We start from the raw sequence: 23,845 nt of genomic DNA, 5'->3' as shown, positions 1-23,845 counted from the left end.
ACGAGAAAATTTATTTCGCAAATCTAAACTCCGCATTCATCTGCAAAATACAGTCAGTACTCTTTCAGTGTATTGTCTAATTTCATATCTATTTTTTTTCACCACTGTCATCATTATCAGTGTGCTGGTATTATGAGCACCCAACTATTTCCATGGAAGTCTTTTTAAAGTTTTGGGCATACGTAAACGTGTATGTCACCACTTGGTGTCCCAGATGAAACATAAGGTGAAACCAGAGGACAGTATTTTACATTTTACAGTGTTTGATTTAAATGTGTCAATTACTAACTTTGTGAGACAAACTTCTCACGGTCAACCCTCTCATAATGAACCAAATATACTATCAACGGATATGGAGCTATGGAACTCTTGCTAGAGCCTCACAGACCAAAAATTATCCAAGGTCTACTGTGTGGGGATTATTAGTTTATGTCCTACTGACAAGAGGACTAAATGGATTATTATCAGATCAGAGACAGTGTTTTTCTCCAATAGAGATAAATATTACTTTTTTCACTCTGCCAATGAGTACAGATATTGCATTAAAAGGAGGTCTATTTTAGCTGGCTGAAACCCTCTTTCTATAATGCATAAATAATGTTAGTCTCAGCTCTGTGTTTACCAATTCCTTTCCTTACACTCTCCTCAAATTGCAGGAAAGTCCCTCCTGGCTGATGTGTCGCTGCATCCAGGCAGCTCCCCAAGACGTGAAATAGCGAAGATGAACCTGTCCTTGCAGAGGTGTCTCTGAAATCAGGCTGAAGCTTTTCCTAACATTCCTGGCACTGCAATGGGCACTGATTTAGGAAAGCAGTTAAAAGTAGGTTAAAAGGTCATCACTAGTGAGAAAAATGCCTAGAACCAAGTTCAAAGTGTATTACAATGAGTGAAAATATTCGTATTGGCTTCAGAAAACTCCCCATCATCTGTTTAATTGCAAGCACGGGATTACTTTCCAAGTCAAAGGCCCTTCCCCGAGTTAGGGCATTTGTAGTAGACCTCGCCGGGGCTCTTTTATAACACTATGCATATAGTAACATAGTTAAATGCTTATATATAAGTGCAATACTGAAAATAAACATATTTCATATTTGCTTTTCTCATATCCATTTCCTACAAATGGCACAACAGGTCACCTGAAATGTCACAGTGTTTTCTTTGTGCTTTGCACAAACTGTCAAAGACAATTGATGGTAACAGTCAGTCAGGGCTTTATTAGCAAGCAGCAGGGCTGTAAAACACTTCCACAATTATGCTCTCTAACAGTTCTGAGTTGACAGTTCCTATTTGTTTGTCACTACCAATTATTTACCCTATTAGTGTCCTGGAAAAAGACCGCATGCAGTCTTTGAAGAAGCCTCTCAAAACGGGTCTCTTGAAGGTCCAATTCCTCCATTTTGCAGAAAAGGTGCATTAAACCCAGGTCTAAGTGGCATCTACACTTAGAAGAGGCAAAAGGGCTCTCAGCCAATGCCTTTCAGGTTATGACTATTCTTTACCGTCTGTGGAAATCTCTGTATTTCTTGTTCTGCTGTGGGCAAAACCAGAAACTACCTCCTCCTTGAACCTGGAGACTATCAGAGACTGTTCATCTGGCATTGCATGCAACCTGGGATGTTCGCTGGGTATCTCTCTAGTCTTCTACATTTGGTTGTTTCGCCCTCAAATAAACCTGCCTAACTGGTAACATATACAGTGCTCTTTAATTCAGAAGAATTATCTGCATTATCATTACATCACTTCATAAACACAGCCGGCCGTGAAGAGTGACACAAAACTTCAGGGCTGCTCAGAATCTGGCTTGTCCGAAGATATGAGTGACAGCCAGTTAAGTGCATTTCAAAATTAAAAATTCCTGTTTCCTAAAATATGACCAGGTTAGCTATTTCAAAGACAGAGTTGTACTCAAATGTCCATCTCAAACTGTTCCTGGGGATATCTATAAATTACTTTAACAGCTTCCTATACAGAATGAATACACCATGCAAATATTTTGGACTGTAAGACAATCCTGACTTCTGCATACGAGATACAGCGAGTGCTTCCACTGACTGAAAGAAGAATCTCGAATGCGCCGTTAAAAGAAAAAATTAGTACTATAAATTTCATCTTCCTAAACAGAGTTCTATTAAGATAATTTGACACAGAGAAGATCCGTCCCTCTCAGAAATACTTGACATATTGCAATGTAATGTAATGCTCCCAAAAATGGCCCAGGGAACATATTTTTCTCCTCCTTTTTCAATTTTAATGATAAATAACTTCAAAGAACAGCATTTTTCTAAGATGGTTGGCAGTGAAGTAGCTAACAAAACTGACAATAATGCACAGTATATTTTTTTTAATTGACTCTGGAAATTGACAGCTATTCTTCCATTTTACACTCAGAAAATAAATTATTAAGTTCTAAGAATAGTTTTGGGGATCTAAGACTTATCACATGCCAAAACATAGTCTTCTGCCTACCAGCAGCAGAACCCAATTAGAATCCAATGAGCTCTAAATAAATTAACTATTTTGACACACAGAAAACCAGAAACTGGAAAAGCACAGTCAAAACCAGTTCTCAACTGACCAGCTCTCAGCCACAGCTGCAATTTTTCTACTTGCAAGAAAAATGGAAAAAAAATTCTGTTTTAAAGCTATGTTTTTTTCTCCAAAGATACCTGACCAGCCTGTCTTTCTGCAATGAGGATCTGAAATACACTTTATTTTATTGTTCTTGACAGCAATTATGACAATTGAGTTTATACTTGTCTAATCTTTGTACTAAGAAATATAGGCCACAAAATCTCTGCTGAAATAAATGTGACTCCGTAGACAATTGCTCAATAAAAATGAATGGTGATTCATGCACTATAAATACACTGAAAATTCAGCATGCGGCAAATGATTCACACACTTCAAGTCCAAACATATTATCTTTATATTTGAAGGGCAAGTGGGCAGAAATATTTCTTTAGCACAATCCACACCTTTGCCTAGGGTGATATGAAGCAAGATTAAAAACAACAATAAAAACAACAACAAGGTAACCCACTTGAAGTCAAAGGAACAAGATTAACAAGGCTGACCTGTAGATTTAAAATTATACTAACAGAATTTTTTTTCTAGTGTTTTTTGGTGACGTTTTGAGGATTTTCACAATTGCAAGTACAGAATTGGACTCCGTTTATTCTGATTATCCAAAACCAGCGAAATATAGGAGAATTCTGATGGCTAAGTCAGCGTCAAATCTGATAGAAGAAATCGCTGAACATTCATAACTCAAATATATATGGAAGAAAAATGATGGCACGTTGTGTGTAAACACTCCTTCTGCCATGGAGTGTCACCTGTTTAAGGTTATTAGATGATGTACATATTAAGTCTTTTGGATTTTAATGGTTAAAACAGAAAAAAATAAATAGATTGCAGACACTGTTTAATAAAATTTTTAACAGGTATAATTCAGATTCCATAAGAGGTCAAAAGCCTGCACCCATCCATCATATCCAGGAGGTGACACACCAGCTTCTTTGCCTACCTGCCTCATTTCCTTGTAGTTGTGATGCTTAAAGTCAAGATTATCTGTGGTTGTCATTTCATTTCTTCTGTGGTAATAATTATTTGGGTCTGAGAAAAGAAATAAAAGAATTTTCATCTGTTTATTAGTTTTGAATATAAGGATGCTTAGCCATAATGCATGAAGAAATGCAGAAATCTGAATTCCACTGTTTTGCATGCATCCAAAACAGGTTTTCAAAAGCAAAACAACAAATTTGAAATATTTCTAGTTACTGCTCAAATCAGCTCATATAGATCCAAAGAGAAGCAAGGAGGCAGCAGGAATCAGCTTGCTGAACAGCTGCTCTGCACCAACTGAACTGCAACGGAAAAGCAGAAGAGCATCCTAAGGCTACAGAGGAGGGCAAAAGATGCTGGAAAATGATAAGCCAGATGCAAGATAAAAGAGTGAGGAAAAAAAATCACATCAGAGGAAAAAGCTCCAGTAAATGTTTTGTGTCTACTTGATTAAATTACTGTTATAAGATATAAGGAATTATCTTTTAGTTTTCTGGAGTATTTTTAGAGCCTATGCAGTGCTTGCAAAATACAGAAGGGATCTACTGTGCATATTGAACATTCCTGAGTATATTCCTAAACATTTTTAGTGGAAGTCAGAGGTCTTTGTTACTTTAAAATTAGCATATTTATTTCTATATGGATATAATTTATAGTTTGTGTTTTGAGGAATCAAAGGAGAATATGTAGATAGAACAATAACTTATTTCCTTGACTTTCCGGGCCATTCACCTGGATAAAAAAACAGCCAAGGCTCAGCTCTATATTTCCTGATATATATGCTCCTAAACCTAATCTATTCTGATTTATTTTTAGATGTAAACAAGTCTATTTGGGAAACATTGGAAATATTCCTTAGTTTGCCATATCTGGAATGTCTGGGAGTTTGAGTAATCGTTTGTCAAACCAGTGGCTGTCAGGCTGTTATGATAAATCGCTTCCCTTCCACAAAATTGTCTTCATTTGGGTTAAATTTTTTAGAAAAAAAAAAAAGACAAAAATCAAAGCCTAAATATAATCCTGTCTTATTGCAACACAACCAAAAGACAGTCCCTAGAGAAGAAAAATTATTTTTTTAAACAGTACCACATAAAAGTTGCAATTTTGGGGCGGGTAGGAAAAGCATAATTATTATTAGGAAGAATACATAGATACTGTCCTTCAATAACAAACAATGAAATTATTGAAAACTTGTAACACATAAAAATACTGAAGACTTTTAAGCTTCATATTTGTGATGTTAAACCTTCTGAATACTCAAATTTTTTCTTGCTATAAAATTTTAAACTTTTTTTTTTTTCTTATGTGGCAGGAAAGCAAACTCTGCACTATTTATGTTATTTGTGAAATGAAACATGCAAAGTCCATTAAGCTTCACTGTAACATTGCCCATGTTCTCTACCACTTATTTACTCTTCATTCACATGCTTGTCTCCACTTCTCTTCCCTAATCTACAGAAGAAATACTGGAAGGTCAGTTGAACGCTACTCTACAAATATTACTGAAAAATGTCAAAAAAAATCTTCCCTCAACAAAATCCAGTTGTTCAATACAGTCTGTCCTTTCCAGTAAGTACTCATTCTATATATATATAGCAAGACCACCTGGAAATAGATTTGAATTAGAACCTAATCGGGTGAGGAAACAAGATTCTTTGCTTATAAAACAAAAGTTTTGAATAATCAAGAGGGTTAAGTTTCACATAATGCATCTGCATTTTTAGGTCTTATTTCCAGCCTAACTGCAGGCTAAATTGATGCAAATCCACAGACAGCAGCGATGCTGCAGTGACCCTGCAGATGACTCTAGAATGCCAAACCCTTAAAGGTCAACCCATGTTAATTCGATAAATTATTATTATTACTATTATTATTATATTGATGACTGAGAAATGGAAATTATAAAAAATCCAATGCTTCTAGATATACACAGTGTGTTTAATGCCATACAAAATCTCTTCAGCATTGTAAAAATATCTCAGTGTTGTAAAAGGATAAAAATAAACATCATAAAACTGCCAGGATGTTGAAGGCTTTCTCTATCACCACGAGCCAAAATATACAGCAACTGATTTTTTTTTTCATAATACTTTAATCCCATTCCTTTCAAAGTCTGGCACTTTTTCAATACATCAAACATTAATATCATGGGAATGACTGCGAATGCTGTAGAGTTGGTGGAAACTTTAAAAAGTTGCCCGGTGAGAACAATTGTATCTCTGGTCCGCCCCCAAAACCAGTGCACAGCCTGACAGCTCCCTGGAGAATTAACACTCATATTTTGCCAGGGTCCACTGTGAGTCTGCTTGGAACACTGGATTTCTACTGCAGCAGGAATACAGACTAGAAAATTAAAAGCTAGAATGTAGAAAGGCACACAGATCTGTTGCACAGCTGGTATAGGTCCACCTTGGCAAAAATTATTTTCTTTCATAAAACAGAGAATAAGAGACCAAAATTCTCAAACCACAGAAGAATTCGATTTGAAGTACACTCATTTATTCATGGCACTACCTCAAGCAGTTTCTGTTTCTTTCAAGGAGAAAAGATCCTACAAATGTGTGGCACCCCCATTTATACAAGGGAATATATTAGTTTTTTCTACCACTTTACGTTACCAGTAGAGTAAGTATTTTGCAAGTAATAATTTTGCAAGTAAAGGTAGCTTGTTACCATCATACTTCTACTCTTTACAAAGATGGACACATGACCAAGAAGACTTTTCTGGCTTCTGTTTGATCTCTTTCTACAACGCCCAACTACTTTCCAGTATGAGAGCTCTGGGATCGTCCCACAAAAAGTACTGGAGAGGACTGATTGCTTGGAAGTTTGACATATATACGGAATTTTCTGTTATATTACAGCTTTAGACATCACCTCAAGCAGTGGAGCCCTGATGCTTCCAGTGGGTTTCCAGTTATTACGCTAACAACAACAGCATCTGTTGGTCTTTTCATCCTTCTTCAGTTTTAAAATGTTCTTTTAACTTGCATGGAAAGGTATGAAATGAGCTTTGCCATGAATTGAAGATGGAATCAACACTCATAAAACAATATGATCGAAATACTCTCATTTATTAAGTAAAATTTGCATCCGTTTCCAACACGATTTGTTCATCTGCTTCATCCTCACAGAAATCCTACAATGAGTTGTGTGGTACTATAGGGATGGAGCTTGCAAGCTCAGAAACAGGGCTCATGTGCTCCAAATGGACGAGATAATTAAGTCATTCCAAGTGATTTAGATTAGTTTTTAATGAAAAGAATAGTCTAGTCTAAATCCTTTAGACTGCCTTAAAAACCTCACTGTGCCTTTTTGCAAATGACTGATTTTTTTTTCATTTCCGTGTAATATAAGTGAATTTGACTCGTCTTCACAAAATTGAACATGTCACAGACAGCACACGCGTAATCTTGAAAAAATCTGCTGGCAGACATATCAGAGGATTGTGAATTTTTTTCCACATGATCTATTTCATGGCAGTCATGATCATTCACATCACACATTAAATCAACAATGAAATAATATTCTGCAACTATATATGGATTTTTTTTCTGCATATGTTGATGTGTACTCAAACACTGCACAACTAATTCCAGTTAAGGGTAACGAATGATAATAATGTGTAAGAGAAAAAAACAAACTCTTAACCTGTAGTAGTTGTTTCTAATAATTTCCTACAGTTTGATTCTAATAATAATGGTAATTCTGAGGATTGGCAATAGTCTTCCAGAATAGTATACATCTCATTGTACAAATAAAATACGAAAGAAAACCTTTTAATGACACCCACTGCATTGCTGGGGGATGTTACACATCTATATTGAAGACTACCGAGAAACATAATATATTGCCTTAACTCCAATATATTGCAAATAACTCCCAGGAGAGTTATTGAAATTGGTGTCATTTTTATTCAGTCTTTGCTTAAGCAAGCTTCAAAAAAAAGTTTTAAATTGCTCAAGATTGAGTTTTAGCTTTGCAATGATAAAAGCAGAACACAAGGACAAACTGTCACTCTAAGTAAAAATTTACTCTCAGGAGTAATCAGCTGAATTTAGTGCTGCTGTGTGCACGTTCACTTGTAGAAAGTTACAGTTTCACGCAAAACGAGCATACTCCTAGACTTAAGCAGGTAGCCTGGCAAGAAGAGACAAGAAATGAAAATAGTACTGAAAGATGCATCCACTGCGAAACACGGGACTCCATTACAGAGCAGTTCATCTTTTATCTTGGGTTGAAAGTGATGGCATAATCATGATACCAGTGATAGTTTTCTATATAAGAATTATTAAAAATTAAATTTAATCACAAATGTATTCCATTAAAATAATTGACTATTGCCATGAATACTCTACACTATAAATAAATGCATGAAGAGCTCAGTTAATTTCCTCTCTCCTGTCTCTCAGCACTTTTGATCATATGCAGTTTCTTTTTGATTTTCCTTAGGTCTGAGAAAGAACAGGCAAGGAAAGTACATCCATCCCTCTGAGGCAACTGCAAAAGATTGCGCATGTCAGTCTACATCGATGTAAATACCAACATTTTTGGAAACTGGAAAGGGAATTAAATGCTGGTGCTTTTGTCCTGTTTTCCCCCAGCAAGAAGTGGCAGCACCGATTCTCTGCTATAGGTAGGACTTTCTGGCATCTTTCCTCCACAGAGAAATGTTTTTCCCTTGGTGAAACAGCAAATCATTTCTGTTGCTTGAAAGAAAGTACTGACATGGTTGGATAACACAGCTGCTTTTGTAGAGCTACTACAGCAGTCTAGAAAAGGCTGGTTGTCAAAACTAACACACAATACACCAAAAATGTATGCTATGAATAACATATAAACATTTCGCTGATAAAAATTACAATCATCTTATATAATACCAAATAGATAATCAATTAACTTCTCTGTTCCAATTATCTAAATAGTGTTTTCTTATGATTTGTCCAACTTTTAGTGCACTTAGCATATGCAGCACGTTTTATTAACAGAGCCCTACCCACAGGAATGGGTCCTAGCTGCCTTTAACCATTTCCTTCACATTCTGTCAGTGCTAAATTAATATCTTATTCAGGTTTCTTCTTTATCTTGCATTCCTTTCTTACCCTCCCTTGTGAGCCTACATGATGGAAAGCCGACATACAGTACAGACTGAATGCAAATCACTTAATTTATTGAGAGATTAATAAAGACATAAAACCTGCCATTACAAGTTTAAAAGACATGAAAATAAATTTACAGGCATGAAAAATGACTTACTTTCCTTCTACACCACTTTGTTTCTTGGGTATTTCCCTATGCTCCATCTGCCGCTGCATTGTCATTAACTCAGGAGGACACGTGCAAGAGATCTCAAAAATATGAGCAAACTGCTCCTCCTGAAAACACAATTTCTTGTATGTTCATGCTCAAGGTACAAATATAATAAAAAACATACCAAGTATCCAAGGAAACTGAGCATCACAATAACTTTTTAAATGGGTTTTTGGGCTTTGGAAAGGATGAAGTGTGAACTGCTAGAGCTCCACCTCCTGATTTTGATGAATTTAGGAGACTTGCTCAGTTGTACAGAGGAAAATTCTGTCAGGAAAAAAAAAAACTTGGTTTCTAGTCACACAGTCAATACAGTGTGATAAGAGAAGTTCTATCAAAGGGGCTGGACCCGTGGCCAAACCAGTCAGTCACCTAAACTGGAACCAGTAAGATGACACCAGTAATGGGTGAAGAAGCCCATTTACAGGGAACTGCAAAAAGTCAGTCATGTCCTACAGGAAGAAAACATTCACAGAAAGGCCTCTGCAACCTGGGAAACAGCTTTGTTTTGAGAGTCTCGCGTGCGATGAATAAAATGAGCTAGAAGAAAGAAATGTCAGTTCTTTCTGAGAAAAAAAAAAAGATGGGTCAGCAGCTTATCAAAATCTATTAGTTCTTTCAGTCCAATTACATTTTGAATAAACACATCCCATTCCCATTGTGTTTCTCAATGAATGATTCTGGTATTTTCTTTCAGGAATAAACTGAATCAGCCACTGCAGGCAATTAACTCCATAAATGACTACCAAGAAGAAGCACTGATGCTGTTTCCAATCTAATCCAAGACCTGCAACAAGATATAACAGCGTCCACTGCAACGCTGGTGGAACTGCAGGTATGTTCATACCTCGGTAGCACCTTCGCCCACTGATACAGCCCCGTGAAGCTGAAGGGTGACCAATACTGACACTGCAAAGCAGAGTGTAGCCCTGTAGGGGTGTATACCCAATAAAAAATCTAGTATGAATAACTGCTGCACTTAATAAAAATCACCTGTCCAAATATCAACATTTTTGCTCTTTCCTCTACAGTTTTATGGAATAGAAAAGGATTGTGAAAATTCCCCTACAAATTGCTCTCCGAAATGGTTTGAGCATCATCTCTGTTATTCCCTGGAGACCTCCGTGTGTGTCCTCCACGCCAGTAAAGTCATGGCACTGAAGAAATCTACACTTTTCCTTCAGTCCCTCACCCTTTATTATAGAGAACAGATCCTCTGCAAACCCACAGAGGAATTTGGGATAGGTGACTGCTTTCTGACAGCCCACCAGTCCTTTCAAGAGCTGAGGGGAAATACAGGCTCTGGAATTGCCCCTATAGGGTAAAAAGTACAGTGACAAACAAGCAACTCACAGGGCTGAAGTTTCCTAAACCCACGGTTGAAATAAAGCAGAATCCTACTGAAAACATGAATATTCACGTACACAGGACACACTTGGTCACTCCCACTCAAGGCCAAGATGTATTTGTTACCCTCAGAAATGCAGTTTCTAAGTACTCCAAACTTTCACTGAGTCATCGTAATACACCTGCAGACTAAGTTTTATGACAGTACTTGCCCCATACTTCTCTTCATCAGAGAATGATCCTCTCCTTGCCCCAGACACTGTTGGTTTTTTCTTTCCATGAGTATTTAAACATCTAAAGGACAAAAATCAAGCTACCTCTGCTTGGCATGTGAAGACCCTACATCAACAGTGGAACTGGAGGCAACAAGTCTCTGAGCAGCAGCAGGAGCAGCTAAAGCAGTAATGATAGGCTCGGGAAAGGCAGTTCTCTTTCTGGCTTTAGTATTTCTGAAAATACTATTCATAGCCCCCTGTAACAAAAAGAGAGAGCTATCCCCAAGGTGCCAGAATTTTAGGATCAAAGAGGGAAAAAAAATAAAAGCAGATAAGCGATGTGGAATGAGCAGTAGGCAACTTAGAAAAGGTTTGAACAAACAGGTTTTCTAATATTTATATACATGCATACATATGTAGACACAAATCCACCATAAGATTATTTATAATGTGCTTAATAGGAACATCTTTGCCATAATTTGCAGTACCGAATGTCCCCCTCCCCGCCTTTTTTTTAAGTGGCCTCATACAAGGTTTCACTTTGTACACACTGTTTAGCAAAACCTTTTGGTTTTGCTAAAATTGCACTTTGCACTCATACGATAAGAGAAACAGCTAACACCCAAAATTTACACTTAACCTCAGGTTGTGTCTTTTCCACAAGGGTAGGAGCATTTACCTTCACCCGAAACCTACCAGGGATCATGCTGGATTTGATAATGTTTGAAATTTGCTAGAAATTCTTTACATCCCTAACTCCCCTCCCTCCCTCCCCTGTACAGGATAAGCTCCAGTTCAGTCACAGTATTTGCCTTCAAATTAATTCAGGGAAGTCCTATGGCCTGCACAGTGAAATAATAATTAAAAGGGAAAAAAAAATCAGACTACATAATTATAATGGTTCTTTCCTGGCCTAGAAGCTTAAGGTATCTGCAAGTGACTGTTCTGATGTATAACTCTATTGCCTCCTTAGTGCATGTACACGCAGTGAGATTAATTGCACTGCACTTCGGCCCAAACAACAGAGAAAATCTTGTTAGATCATCCATGCAACCCTGTTTTATTAATAAAGCCACTTACAGATACTGTGCAGTTGCATTTGAAGAGCTATCCTGACATTGTCCATGTACCTGGACAAATATTTTCTGTTTCTTTTTGCATAACTCTGCTCACTAAAGACAGGTACGATATCAAAAGCAAGATATCAAAAGGAAATAAAATTTCTGAGTCTTGGCACAGGCAGCCATGTCAACATCGACTGAGAAAGACTCTTACCTGGCAAAGGACACCCTAAGATTTCCAGTCTCATACAGATGCTGCCTTCTTCAAACCAGGACCGAGGATTTATACGGATATAACGTGCAACCAGTGGCACCGGCAACATATTGAGAACTGGGATCTCTTTCTCACTGTTTCCTTCAAAAATCTATGCAGGCCAAACATACGGAAATCGCAAGATCAGTTCTGCGAAAAGTCTTTTAGCACTTTTGATAATAGAAACACATGAAGTCACCTGGTGCAGCCCCAGGTTGATCGTGGCTCAGACCAGAGCTGCTCTTCAAAGAGCAAAATCCCCCCCACGCTTCTGAGAAAGGGGCAAAGGAGCCAGAGCTCCAAACCCTCCCTCCTGGGCACCTCATGGGCAGGAGGTGTCTCCAGGGACCAGCAGCCTGACACTAACACTTGCACAGCCCATGCAACAAGAGACATGTCTCATCACAGGCAAGACCACTGCCAGGGTGGCATTCACATCCATAGGCAGACACATATAGATTTGTTGTACAGGATATTCTGGGTTCCCCTCTGTATTACATGATTTGCTCTTCAAACTAGTGGGATCGCTGAGAGACGTTGCTTTGTAGTCTTATACCGACTCATCTGGCAAATGAAAACTCCACGTGGACAACCCCTCGCTTTCCCACCTCTGCTCATCTTCATAAAACATCTATTTTGTGATACTCACCACATCTCCAGATTCATTTCTGACAGCAGTCCATGCATGACTGTCATTGCTCACCAATACTCTGTAAGAGGTCACCCAGTTACTCCTTGAAAAAGACAAAGAGTATCTAAGTTATTTTTTCATAACTTAGAATGACTGCAAGTTATTTTTAACGCAATAAAGCTTGGAAGACTGCAAGCAATGGAAATTCCACTTGGCAAAGTCATGTCGACACTTGGCTGAAAAAGTGACATGCAAATCTAGATTCAACAGACAATTAAAAAAGCCTGGCACATCGAAGCAAAATAACAACAGGACAATATTCTGGGATTCCAGGAGGTGTGGGATTACTGTTGTCTTTTCCTTTCATAAGCAAATTTGGGGATAAATGGCTTATCTAGAACAGATACACCCAGTGTTCAAAAATCTTACCTTTTCAGCTACAGAAAATTTATTATTTCTGCTGTTATTATCAGAAAAGATGGAAAAAAATAAGAAGTCCTCTAGGATGAAAAGCTTGCAGATTTCAACCAGCAAAATTTCCATTTCTTCCAATACAAGAATGACTGGAGCCTGCAGTCATTCTTGTATTTGCTAGCATAGACAGGAACAGAGACAATTCTGTCTCTGCACAGCAGAGTCCAATTGATCACAGTACCAGCGCACTACTACAATATCTAGATCAATCTTCAGTAGGCTGATCTTTCTAGTGGCCCGTTACCTGATTTACAGCAAAAATCTTCATTCAAACGTCTTGTCTGTATTCAACTAAAGAATAGTATGTGGAGAAACAAAATGCTGCTTCCTAACTTCAGAGTGAAATTAAAGCTCTGTAGCTTTTATATTGTCTGGGCATTCCCCATGGTAACTTGTATACAGCTATAGAGAAGTTGATGCCCTGTTTCTCATATTTGTTGGTCTGAAACCATAGCAGTAATTTATTTTTTCCCTAACGCCTTGCTGGTTTCAATAGGCAGCGACTTGGCAGAGAGTTGTGGCTTGGAGGTATCTTTGTACTGTCAAGTCAGTCCAGGATGATTAAATTCTATTTTCACGTATATAAACTGATCGTGCGTTAACCAGCAGCACTCCAGAGCAGTCACTTTTGGACACGGGTTCTCAGCTAAGCTACACAGTCAGATTGCTGGGAGTGAAACCACGGTAAGGAAAGCTTTGGGGACTAAAAAGGAGAACCTCTTGGGACTTGAAAGAATAGGAGCAATTTGGGCATTTATGGGAGAGCATACGGACTGGAGATAAGGGATCATCTGGAAGGACAGACACACCAAAGCAAAGCTTCCCCTTGTACTGCACCCATAATAATGCTGCTTTCTTTGCTTTTCTTTCTTTTAAAAACAACAAATATTATCAAACTACCTATGAACACACACGTTGAACTCACTGTGCTTATGTTTAAAGAGACAAACTAGCTTATGCATGTCCACTAAAAGAGTCAGGATTCTAGTGAAGACCAAAAAAGGGGCAGAGGAGGAACAAGAATAAATTAATCACCCACAAGCCCAGCACAAGTTCACTCAGTCTTGTACAAAATAGAGACCATCAGACAAAGGCTAAGTCAATGCATGGCAGCAGAAAATTTATAACTGTAGATTTCCATCTGTTATTTCATTTTCTGAATAACAGTGGTCCCACTTACATAAAAAATTCAAACTGATGTCCAGACTTACAATGACTCCTATAAACCAAAGATTAGGTGTTTAGCAAGATTTAGAAAAGCACTTCTGTATGTAATTTACTAATACCCTCAGCTCTGGTTTGCTGGTTTACTAATACCCTCCAGCTCTGTTTTACACACTAAACCAGTCTTTCACCAGCCTTCTTCAATTAATAGATTTTTTTTAATCCATGCTGTTATAAATGGAAAAATCTTGACTATAGCCAAGCAGACTGAACTCTTTATTATTGTACTGAAAAGATTAATACATCTGCCACCTGTAATGCACACACTACTTCAACATTTGTTAAACAGCTTTAACAAGTTAGCAGCTTTCTGAAAACACTAATTGCCTGCCTGTCAGCAGAAAACGTCCTGGGGTAGCGGATCTGCCAGAGATCCGTGAAGTGCCACGCTGGCATCTCAGGTCTTCATGCAGTAAAATTATTTACTACAGAACAGACAGTGACTTCAGTGCATTGTAAGTTTCTACTAACTCTTGTAAAGAACTTTACTTTCCTCCCTCAACTTCTGCAAAATCCTGGCGGTTGCACCAGAAGATTTCACTGAGATCGTAAGTTGAAGGCAGGCAGATTTACAAAGGTGAAAATTAGAAACAATAGAAATTTTGGAAATGGCCAACATCAAGACTCCAGGAAGAAGAAAAACATCTTTTTCTGATTGAAAAAGAAACCAAGTTTGAGAGTAAAACATTGGATTTGAATGGGGGTGGTTGTGTACATACTCAGTGCACATTAAATGGCGGTGTCAGGTGGTTTTTTGTCGTGGTTTGGTTTGGTTTGGTTTTCTGTTTTGGTTTTGTTTGTTTGTTTTTATATTCTTGGCCATTTTTCAAAATCACAGTAAGTGACCAAAAGAGGCAATATTACAAACCAAAAAGACATTATTGCTTCTGAAGTATTACAGATTTTTTTTTTTAACTTCAACTGCACAAGTAAGATTAGGAGGACAAACATGATACATCCATATTCATTACTCTAGACCTGAAAAAAAAAAAAAATTCAAACATAATATCACAACCACATGAAAACAAAATAACAGTGGACATTCTGTATAATTGAGAAATCTGTAAGAAAATCATGGCATATATAGACAGTTCTTAAAAGAACCAACTCATTTTATTGGCATAAGAAGATGTTACTGCTACACTAATACTTCCAATCTAGGACTTTTATTTACCATATTCTAATATTCTCACTCCCTACAGTTACAAAGGTTCAAACTTCTCCCAAAAGAAAATGTATAATAATCAGTCATATGCATATTCCATCTTGAGTGACAACAAGTAATGTGCTTTTCAGAGGCAGTCTGCCAATTAAAATACAAATGGGACTACATTTGGTCTTGTACATTTGCAGTACAGAAGGACTACAGAGGGTCATGGGACAAGATAAATCAGGCTGAGATATTAGGTCACACACCACATCCCATCAACTGTGCTTGCCTGTACAGAACGAGCATCCAATTTGCATTTGTTGAGATGCAGAATAAAACCATCACGGGTGACCAGATCATCCTCCCACTAGCACTAAATGCAAAACTGCCTCCAGGGGCTTAAATTCTTCCCCCCTTTTTTTTTTCCCAACATCATAAGAAAAACAGCTTCTGCCAATATTAAGGAGGCTGCTGTAAATTCAGATTCCCCTCCGAAATGGCACCTTCTGCCTTAAAATCTTGTTCCCTGTGGTGAGGAAGGGGAACTTTGCACGTATTCATGTACTCAGAGTACCTCGAAAACTAGCGCAGGGATCCCGATCGGGCAGCAGATTATCTTTAAATACCAGACATTTCTAAAGATACAGACCAGAGGAGCATTCAGACACTAAATCTTCCCGAAAGCTGCAGATTGTCTACACATGTGCAGCACAGGAGGTCTGGTGCTCTCAGGAAGCCGATGGATGTGCCGCGCACACTCGAACCAGCAGCCAGGCTGTTCACAGTCGGCACGGGGCCTCCTGGAATTGAAGAGTTTAATATACACGTGGTGCTCAGTTTATTCACGTAGACACAGAAATCTAAAGCTTTCCAGGAAATCCACCGCAGAAACATGACAGCTAAAGCAAAGTCTTGAACTAAAAGAATTGGGCAACGTCTTCTGTGCTGTTACCTGATGATAGGAAGATCCAGCTCATTGGGTTTGGGATTTGCAGATATTAATTTCTGCAGCACATCACACAGAATCTTTTGGGGACCCACCAGCACTGAATGATAAAGCTGTCTATGGAAAGCCTGGAGAACAGGAGCTGAGGGGAGACCTTATCACTGTCTACAACTACCTGAAAGGAGGTTGTAGCATGGAGGGTGTTGGTCTCTTCTCCGAAGTAACAAGTGATAGGACAAGAGGAAATGGCCGCAAGTTGCGCCAGAGAAGGTTTAGATTGGATAGTAGGAAAAAATTCTTAATGGAAGGGTTTGTCAGGCACTGGAACAAGGCTGCCCAGGGCAGTGGCGGAGTCACCATCCCTGGAGGGGTTGAACAGATGCCTAGATGAGGTTCTTAGGGCCATGGGTTAATGCCAGAGTTAGGTTAATGGTTGGACTCAATGATTTTGAGGGTCTCTTCCAACCAAAATGATTCTATATAAACTATAAAGCTTTGCAGTACTTGGGACATGCCTACCATTGTTTTAGAGAAGCTCTTCTGAACTCACTCTATAAAATCTCTCTGGACCTACTGTTATATTCCTCAAATAATTGTCAGTTTTATAGAGCCAAGGAGACATAATTCAGGGAAAGACCTACACCAGTATTCAGAAAAGAATGCGTTAATTATTGAGCTCTTTCTTGCAGTAAACTAGGCAATACAGAAATTATTACATGACAGTACCTTCAAAAGCATTCGAGGTTACCTCTAGCTCATCATGTTCCAGCACAAATTCCTTCTACCACGGCTGCCTCACAAATTTCATCAGTGCTAGAAAAGGATCACGAGGTACAGACTGGACAGAAATCATTTGGATTCAGGTGCTTACCATTAATAATTCTTATCTCTTCAGGATGAATCTATCTGAAAAAGCTCGGTATCTATTGCCAAGATTAATCGTGTCATTTCATGGAAAGTAAATGCAAAAATCAAATACAATTCAAATTGACTTAATGTGGTGAGATTTTCTTATTATTATTTATTAGTTGGGTTTTGTCTGTAACGCATTACCTTTAGACAAGGCTTATTTGAACATCTTAGATTTTAAATTAAATTTATTGTGATCCATGGAAATGTCCAACTTGATCATTTCTATCCAAAAAAAGGACAAACTGAGGGATTAAGTGACATGCCCAGGGACAGAAAGAAAACCTGAATCAAAAGGAAGAATTAAGAGCAGATCTACAGCCTTGGCAGGTTCCTGTCCAGAGAACCAGCTTTTCCTTACCTAACCACATCATCAGGCTACTGACCAGAGGGAAAGACATCAGGACAGCACCAGAACAGCAAAACGTCTTTCTGCCTTGCCTTCCCCAGAATAATTTTTGTACTTTTCTATACGTGTATTGAACACGGAGATGAATCCCAACTCAGCACAGCACACAGCAAGTGCTAAATGGGAAGCGGGAGGGATGCCAGGGTTTTGGCTGCTCAGCCTCCAGCAGGTGAGTGCATCAGTTGAGACTTCTGACTATTTGGATACGGTTTTATTTTGTTTGAACAGCGTCTGCCGCACGTAATATTTCAAAGCCATGCTTCTCAGTTATGGAAAGCTGAATATGCAACAAGTGAAGTAAATCTGATACACTTACCCTAGTCTCTAAGCATGGTTTTCCACATCTCTATACTCCTCATGATTGGAGATAAAAAAGGAAGGTGGGCAGGGGCTGGTCAGCAGAAGCTCAAGCCCACAGTGGCAGAGATGCTGGGGATGAGACGAGCAAACATTGGCAGAGTTCAGGCTCGCATCATCTGCAATGGACTTGGTCCCCACTGACCATATTATTCTTCTGCTGTCAGGTTAATCTGATTTACTTGCACTAGAAATCCCAAAAATTAATAGGGAATAGAAAGAGACAGGCACACAGATGTGTATCCTCCCATTATATATAAATTGACAAGCCAAAGTACTTGAAATAGTGGAATCTCTACACCAAAAAAACGCTAGGCAAACCTTAGATTAAACTGTATTCAGGCAAAAGAATCAGCATGCTGGCAATTAAATGGCTTTCTGCTTGAAAAAGTAATTTGTAGTCTCATGCAATTCAATGTAAAACCATTATTATTAATATTCTATAATAATATTTATGCTGATAAAAGTTTAAATCACCCACTGCCCAACAGTTTCAAAAATAAGCCAAGTTCAAAAATGCTCAGGCTAACCACAGGTAGCCCAGCAAGTTTTACAAACTAATTAAAATAAATATGATTTAAGAGATGGAGCTTGACTAGCAAGCAGGGGTATTTTTTTAAATAATTGAATATCTTTGAATGTTTAATTTTTAAAATTGCTTCTAGCTGACTTAAATTAATATACTGCTGTGAAATCTGGCTCTTTGGAGGCCCTACAGAGAAAAGCTGAGGGCCAGAATTTCACTTGCTCAGAATGAATTAAGCCCTGATCTTTCAAAGCTGCCTTCGCAGTGAGGAGTTGAGGATGCAAGTGCATTTCCCACCCAATGGCTGCCACTTACAGCCAGGTTTTTACAAGATTTTAATCTCCAACTTTCTGACCTTTCCAGAAAATCTGGTGCCAGATGTAGGTGTTTCCTTTTGCTGCTGTACTTTCAGAAGGTGCCAGGCCTCCTATGAGGGGTCAAAGACATGGTCTTAACACCTGTGATTTTGGGCCATTATTTGCAAAGAGATCTGTGTGTGTTTGAAATTCTTCCTACACCAGACTTTCCCCTTTCTTATCTTCTGTAACTGCTAAACACAACCAAGCTGTGATTCCTTTTTAATTTCTAATTTTCCATTCCTGTTCATGCCTATCACACCTTTCTGAATCAGTCACATATTTGAGGAGAAAAATCTGAACTATGTAGTCACTGCCTCACTGTGTCTTTTTGTCTCCTTCCCATGAATATTAAAGGAATGAAAAATGAAAAGCTCTGACGGTAACCAGCAAATACTGCCATTTGTGTACACAGTCGTAAGCATATTTAAATTTTGAAGGAGCTCACGTCTACCGAGCACACATGAAGATGCAGCCAAGTGCTGCTTGGTGCATGCAGAAGGGATGCTGGTTTGGGAAGGCTCCTCAGGGCACGAGTGGAGGGGGCAGGAGCAGCTGCCCGATGTCCTCGAGGTGACCCCAGACATAATCATCCTCATTGCAACGAGTCATAATGCACATGCAAAGTATACAAATCAAGGCTATGATTAATCAGTGAATCTGTTGCAACAGATGTCTGCATTCCTTTGATGTACCCTTTTCCTAAGGGCTGCAGCTCACTTGGTTTCAGACTTCCCATTGTAGAGGTTAAAAACCTTTCCTCCCTCTTCTGAGCATCTCCAGTGAGCCTCATGGTGCAAAGCAGGTTCTATCCACACACCAACACCTTCTCCCAGTGCAAAGTGATGGTAAACTGGGCAGGAGCCCTTCTCCTGGGGACAGCAGTGACCTGCTCCCTCCCAGCCCTGCATAGTGAGTCACCAAGTCTTTGGCAAGAGTCAGAACTGGAGCAAGAGCCTCGTGACAAATCACACTCGCAACAGAACATCATCGGTTTTGACATCTTTGTCAAACTTGTGAAAGTATAAATAAACTTCTGGGTATGCCGTCAGGACTCCACCTACACAGGATCATCTGAGCCGGTCACAAACTCAGCTCCCAGGATGGCAACGGAGCTGGGGAAGGGGCTGGAGCACAAGTGTGATGGGAGCGGCTGAGGGAGCTGGGGGTTCAGCTGGAGAACAGGAGCTGAGGGGAGACCTCCTGATCTCTGAACTGCCTGGAAGGAGCTTGGAGCGTGGAGGGGGTTGGTCTCTGCTCTCAAGTAGCAAGTGATAGGGCAAGAGTAAAAAGCCTCAAATTGTACCAGGGAAGGTTCAGATTGGATATCAGGAAAAACTTCTTCATGGAAAGGGCTGTCAGGCATTGGAACAGGCTGCCCAGGGCAGTGGTGGAGTCACCATCCCTGGAGGTGTTTAGAAGACATGTAGATGACATTCTTAGGGACATGGTTTAGGGCCAGAGTTAGGTTGTGGTTGGACTCAATGATCTTGACGGTCTCTTCCAACCAAAACAGTTCTATGATTTCCCAAAGCCAAGTGAGCATTCATTGGCAGTGACAAATGCTGCACCAAAATCCTGCATAGAGCACAAGAATTGAGGTGGCAGATTAACATGGGACAAGGATTGAAGTTGGGTAAATAGAAGAGAGCACTAGAGACTGAAGCTGCCAAAGGCTGACTGCTGTAACAACAAAGCCCGTGAGACAGCTCCACCAAGCCAGAGTTAAAGGAAAACATAATTTATTAAGAAAACTAACCATAAACACTAGTGTAATACCTAACTAGTGACATTAATATATCAAGGGAGATTTTTCTGCATCAAATTCAGGTTGTTTTGTAACTCCCATCAATATACTTGATATGATTTCAGTGGATTTGGAACAATTCACTCTGTGAGAGTCCGACTTTGGGGAAGCTGTAACAATCTCTGCAGTCCTTTCACCCCGTCAAGGCAAATAACGGTTTGTACTGATTTAATGCACCGAACAATGCAAGTCAGCACACAGCAGCTGCTTATTTTATCACATGATATGGATAAAGCATTGAGACATTTTCATTGAATTTGCTGAAGTTTCATCAGGGTGTGTTTTCACAGCCTCTGTGTGGGGGACAGGAGGTACGACTGTTTGAAAGTCAATGTCACCTATGTCTGTTTCCCTTGTGAGCTGGACAGGATTTAGAATTTATCCTACCATGCTTTCAAACGCAGCATTGTGCTATTATTGTATTTTGTCCCTTCTTGTCATGTACAGTGCAAAATTCTGTTTTCTTTGGTATCTGTAGAAACAACTCAAATACTTATGAGTAACCACTATATGGTCCCAAACGCTACTGCACTTGCACTGAATGGAATATCACTGCTCTTTATACTCTGATTATTAGAATACTGAAGATGCTGATGTGATTACATCTTCTTGAAGCCAAACTTACTACTGAGACCATGATCTTAATATCATGAATGGCTGATAAACTGAGGAAGAAGCAAGGATTTTTACCCTCTTTAAGCAAGGAAGTTTAGCACCTTGCAATCCTCACATACGGACTGCCCATAAAAACAAATCTCACCTCCTGAGAAATTGCCAGTGGCTGTAGCAATAAACTAAAATTTGGGGCAATACATTCATTTTGACACTGAAGAAAGAGCAGAATGCCGTACTGCCAAAATTAGAAGAAAGTAAATTGCACTGACCTAAATTTATCCTCCACTTTATCTCTGGAAGGTACCCAGTTTGCTACAGACCTACAATTCCCTAAGGACAGTTCATCAAAAGAGGCACTGGGGGATGATGAAGGGCTACGCTGCACACAGAACAGGCTGGGGATGAGGGCATACTATAGAAAACTGCAAAATCATTCTCCTATTCAGCTACAAATATCTTGTTCTTTAGCAAAAGCATGACCAGACACACGATCAAATCGGCTGGATAGTTATTATTTGCCATCCCTATAGAGTAGCACAAGTCAAGCAAGGGAGCGTGTAATGGTGTCTACACAAGATTCTAGTTAAAACATAGCTTCAACAGCAATGAATAAAAATGACCAGTTTAAAAGTGGGTCAGTTTAGAAGCAAGTAATGTGTGTAAGTCATTGTCATTATTTCTTCCACCCAGCAACACCATCGATTTGTTGTCTCCTCCAACCAACCAGCATTTTAAACTCCTTTTATGCTTTGCAAGGCATGTGGACTAACCTCTATCCAAATCAGATTTTGAAAATTATCACCTCTCCATTTTTTTTTCTTAAAGACATATCTTGCATAAAAGTTTAAAATCATAAATATTTTTTTGAGGCTGAGAGGTCTGAAAAAAACATACTTGGAAATACATTGTTTGTTTTAGGTTTTGCTTTGTTTTTGTTTGGGATTGTTTGGTTTTTTGTGGGTTTCTTCGGTTTTGTTTTTCTCCACTTAAAAATTTCCAAATTTTGCTTTGGAATTTGAGCATTCTGCACAGATTATTTTATCCATGCTTTTTATTATTGTTGTCATTTTGTTATTTCATGACATGCAGTGATGGTGCATAATTTAACATGGCTGAGCGACTAATTTTAATAAAATACGTCAAGTCACAAATAAATCTTACTCACTGAAACATTGCATCCTCTTCTAAAAACCAAAACATGCTCTGTGTAGAAAAGTCAAAAGCTTTATATTACAGTCAGTACACACTGAGTCTATTTAGACATGTGGGTTTTCTCTTGATACAAAAGATGATGCTGAATTATCAAAAGATTGTTTGGGTTGTGGGAAACAAGTTTCCTATGCTTTTTAGATTCTTGCCAAACTGCTAAGAGTGATTAATATTTTTTTCCCCCTTTGTCAAGAGACTGCATATTTTAAACTATCACATCATCGCTTTAAATATATGGCACAATTCCACACTAGCACTTCCAGTGTCCCACTCAACAGCCTTGAACAGTTGTTTAAAAGATATTCAGTTCATAAAACTGAAAGATGTGTTGGCAACAATATAAAGAATTACATGCTGTATTTCTCCCCCAAATATTCAGCCATAAACCCCCCTGCAGCCCAGCTATGGCAGCATCCACCTCTCAGAGGAGGATGTCACAAGCCTTTCTAAAAGGTCACATCGCTCACACAACACTCTGCAGCCTGAGAAGGCAAATAAAACAGCTCTGCAAAGAGATGTCACTGATGTCCATCTACCCACCACTGGATATTCCTTGTGATTCAGTGTGGTAACTGCCCAGAGACACTCATCTCCGGATGCTCTCTGTTCATACAAAGGAACTGATATTCTGCCCACTCTCAAGGCATTATTCATATCGACCAAGACTTGTGACACTTCTCAGATTTGCATATCTTCAGTGTAAAAATCAAAAAGAAGTCCTGGTTCTTGCAGCTGGGCTCCACTTCATCTGTGAAATTCAATATCTGCAGATCTTCTGGATAATCTAAGCATTTATGATAGTAAAAGAGCACTTTGCCATGATTCCAGGTATCCCAAGAATGCCCGAGGTTTCCCCAACAACAACAGCCACTGAGTCCACATGCTTTGATGGATACAAGGCAGGACTCCTCAAATCCAAGTTTTTGTTTAAAGCCGGTTTTTACTTGTTACACACACACACACAAAAAAATAAAAAAGCAGGAAGATTTGATTCCATGTGACTATCATAGAATTCACAGCCAGGCAGTCTGAGCACAGAATTTGACTCAGAAGTGTTTTCCCTTAAAAAGGAAATTATTAAACAACTCAGCTATTCATTACTAACCACAAATGGTTTCCTTCTTTCTCTAATCAGGTCGTTCATGCTTTCAAGAGCTGTTGTTGCACCTTGGCCTGTTCCTCCTCAAGGCTCCCATGTCTCAAGCACAAGAGTTTCAAGACAAGAAACAGCAACCTCCCAAGTGAGACTGGGAGAGCAATAACTAAGGTGGAGCAGTCCCTGCCAGCATACGGAAAATGATGGCCCCGGGCATTTTTGTGTTGTTTGCATTAAGTGTAACCTTGAATTCATCCATTGCCCATAAAATCCCAAAAAACCAATAAGCCAGGCTGATGTGAGCAGACTGTCTATGGGTGGAGCAGGACACCAGCAGAACTGGACTAAGGTTGCCAGGGCTGCTATAAAGGCGCAAAGATTTGCTT

At 39.1% G+C, this 23,845-nt stretch overlaps 1 protein-coding gene across 1 annotated transcript in view; it reads right to left on the bottom strand.

Annotated features, from left to right (window-relative positions):
• The window catches only part of CPXM2 (carboxypeptidase X, M14 family member 2), a 78,280-nt gene that overhangs the window by 20,796 nt on the left and 33,639 nt on the right, over window positions 1-23,845 (bottom strand). The window contains exons 4-6 of the mRNA XM_065639078.1: window positions 12,400-12,484; window positions 11,712-11,862; window positions 3,527-3,615 (exon numbers count right to left, since the gene is read on the bottom strand). Of these exons, the coding sequence (XP_065495150.1) occupies window positions 3,527-3,615; window positions 11,712-11,862; window positions 12,400-12,484 (325 nt within the window). The remainder of the gene's footprint in view (window positions 1-3,526; window positions 3,616-11,711; window positions 11,863-12,399; window positions 12,485-23,845) is intronic.

This window comes from Caloenas nicobarica, chromosome 7, assembly GCF_036013445.1.
Source record: "Caloenas nicobarica isolate bCalNic1 chromosome 7, bCalNic1.hap1, whole genome shotgun sequence".
In the NCBI taxonomy this organism is placed as follows: domain Eukaryota; kingdom Metazoa; phylum Chordata; class Aves; order Columbiformes; family Columbidae; genus Caloenas; species Caloenas nicobarica.
Note: the sequence above shows the minus strand (reverse complement) of the source record. Positions and strands in the feature narration are given on the sequence as shown.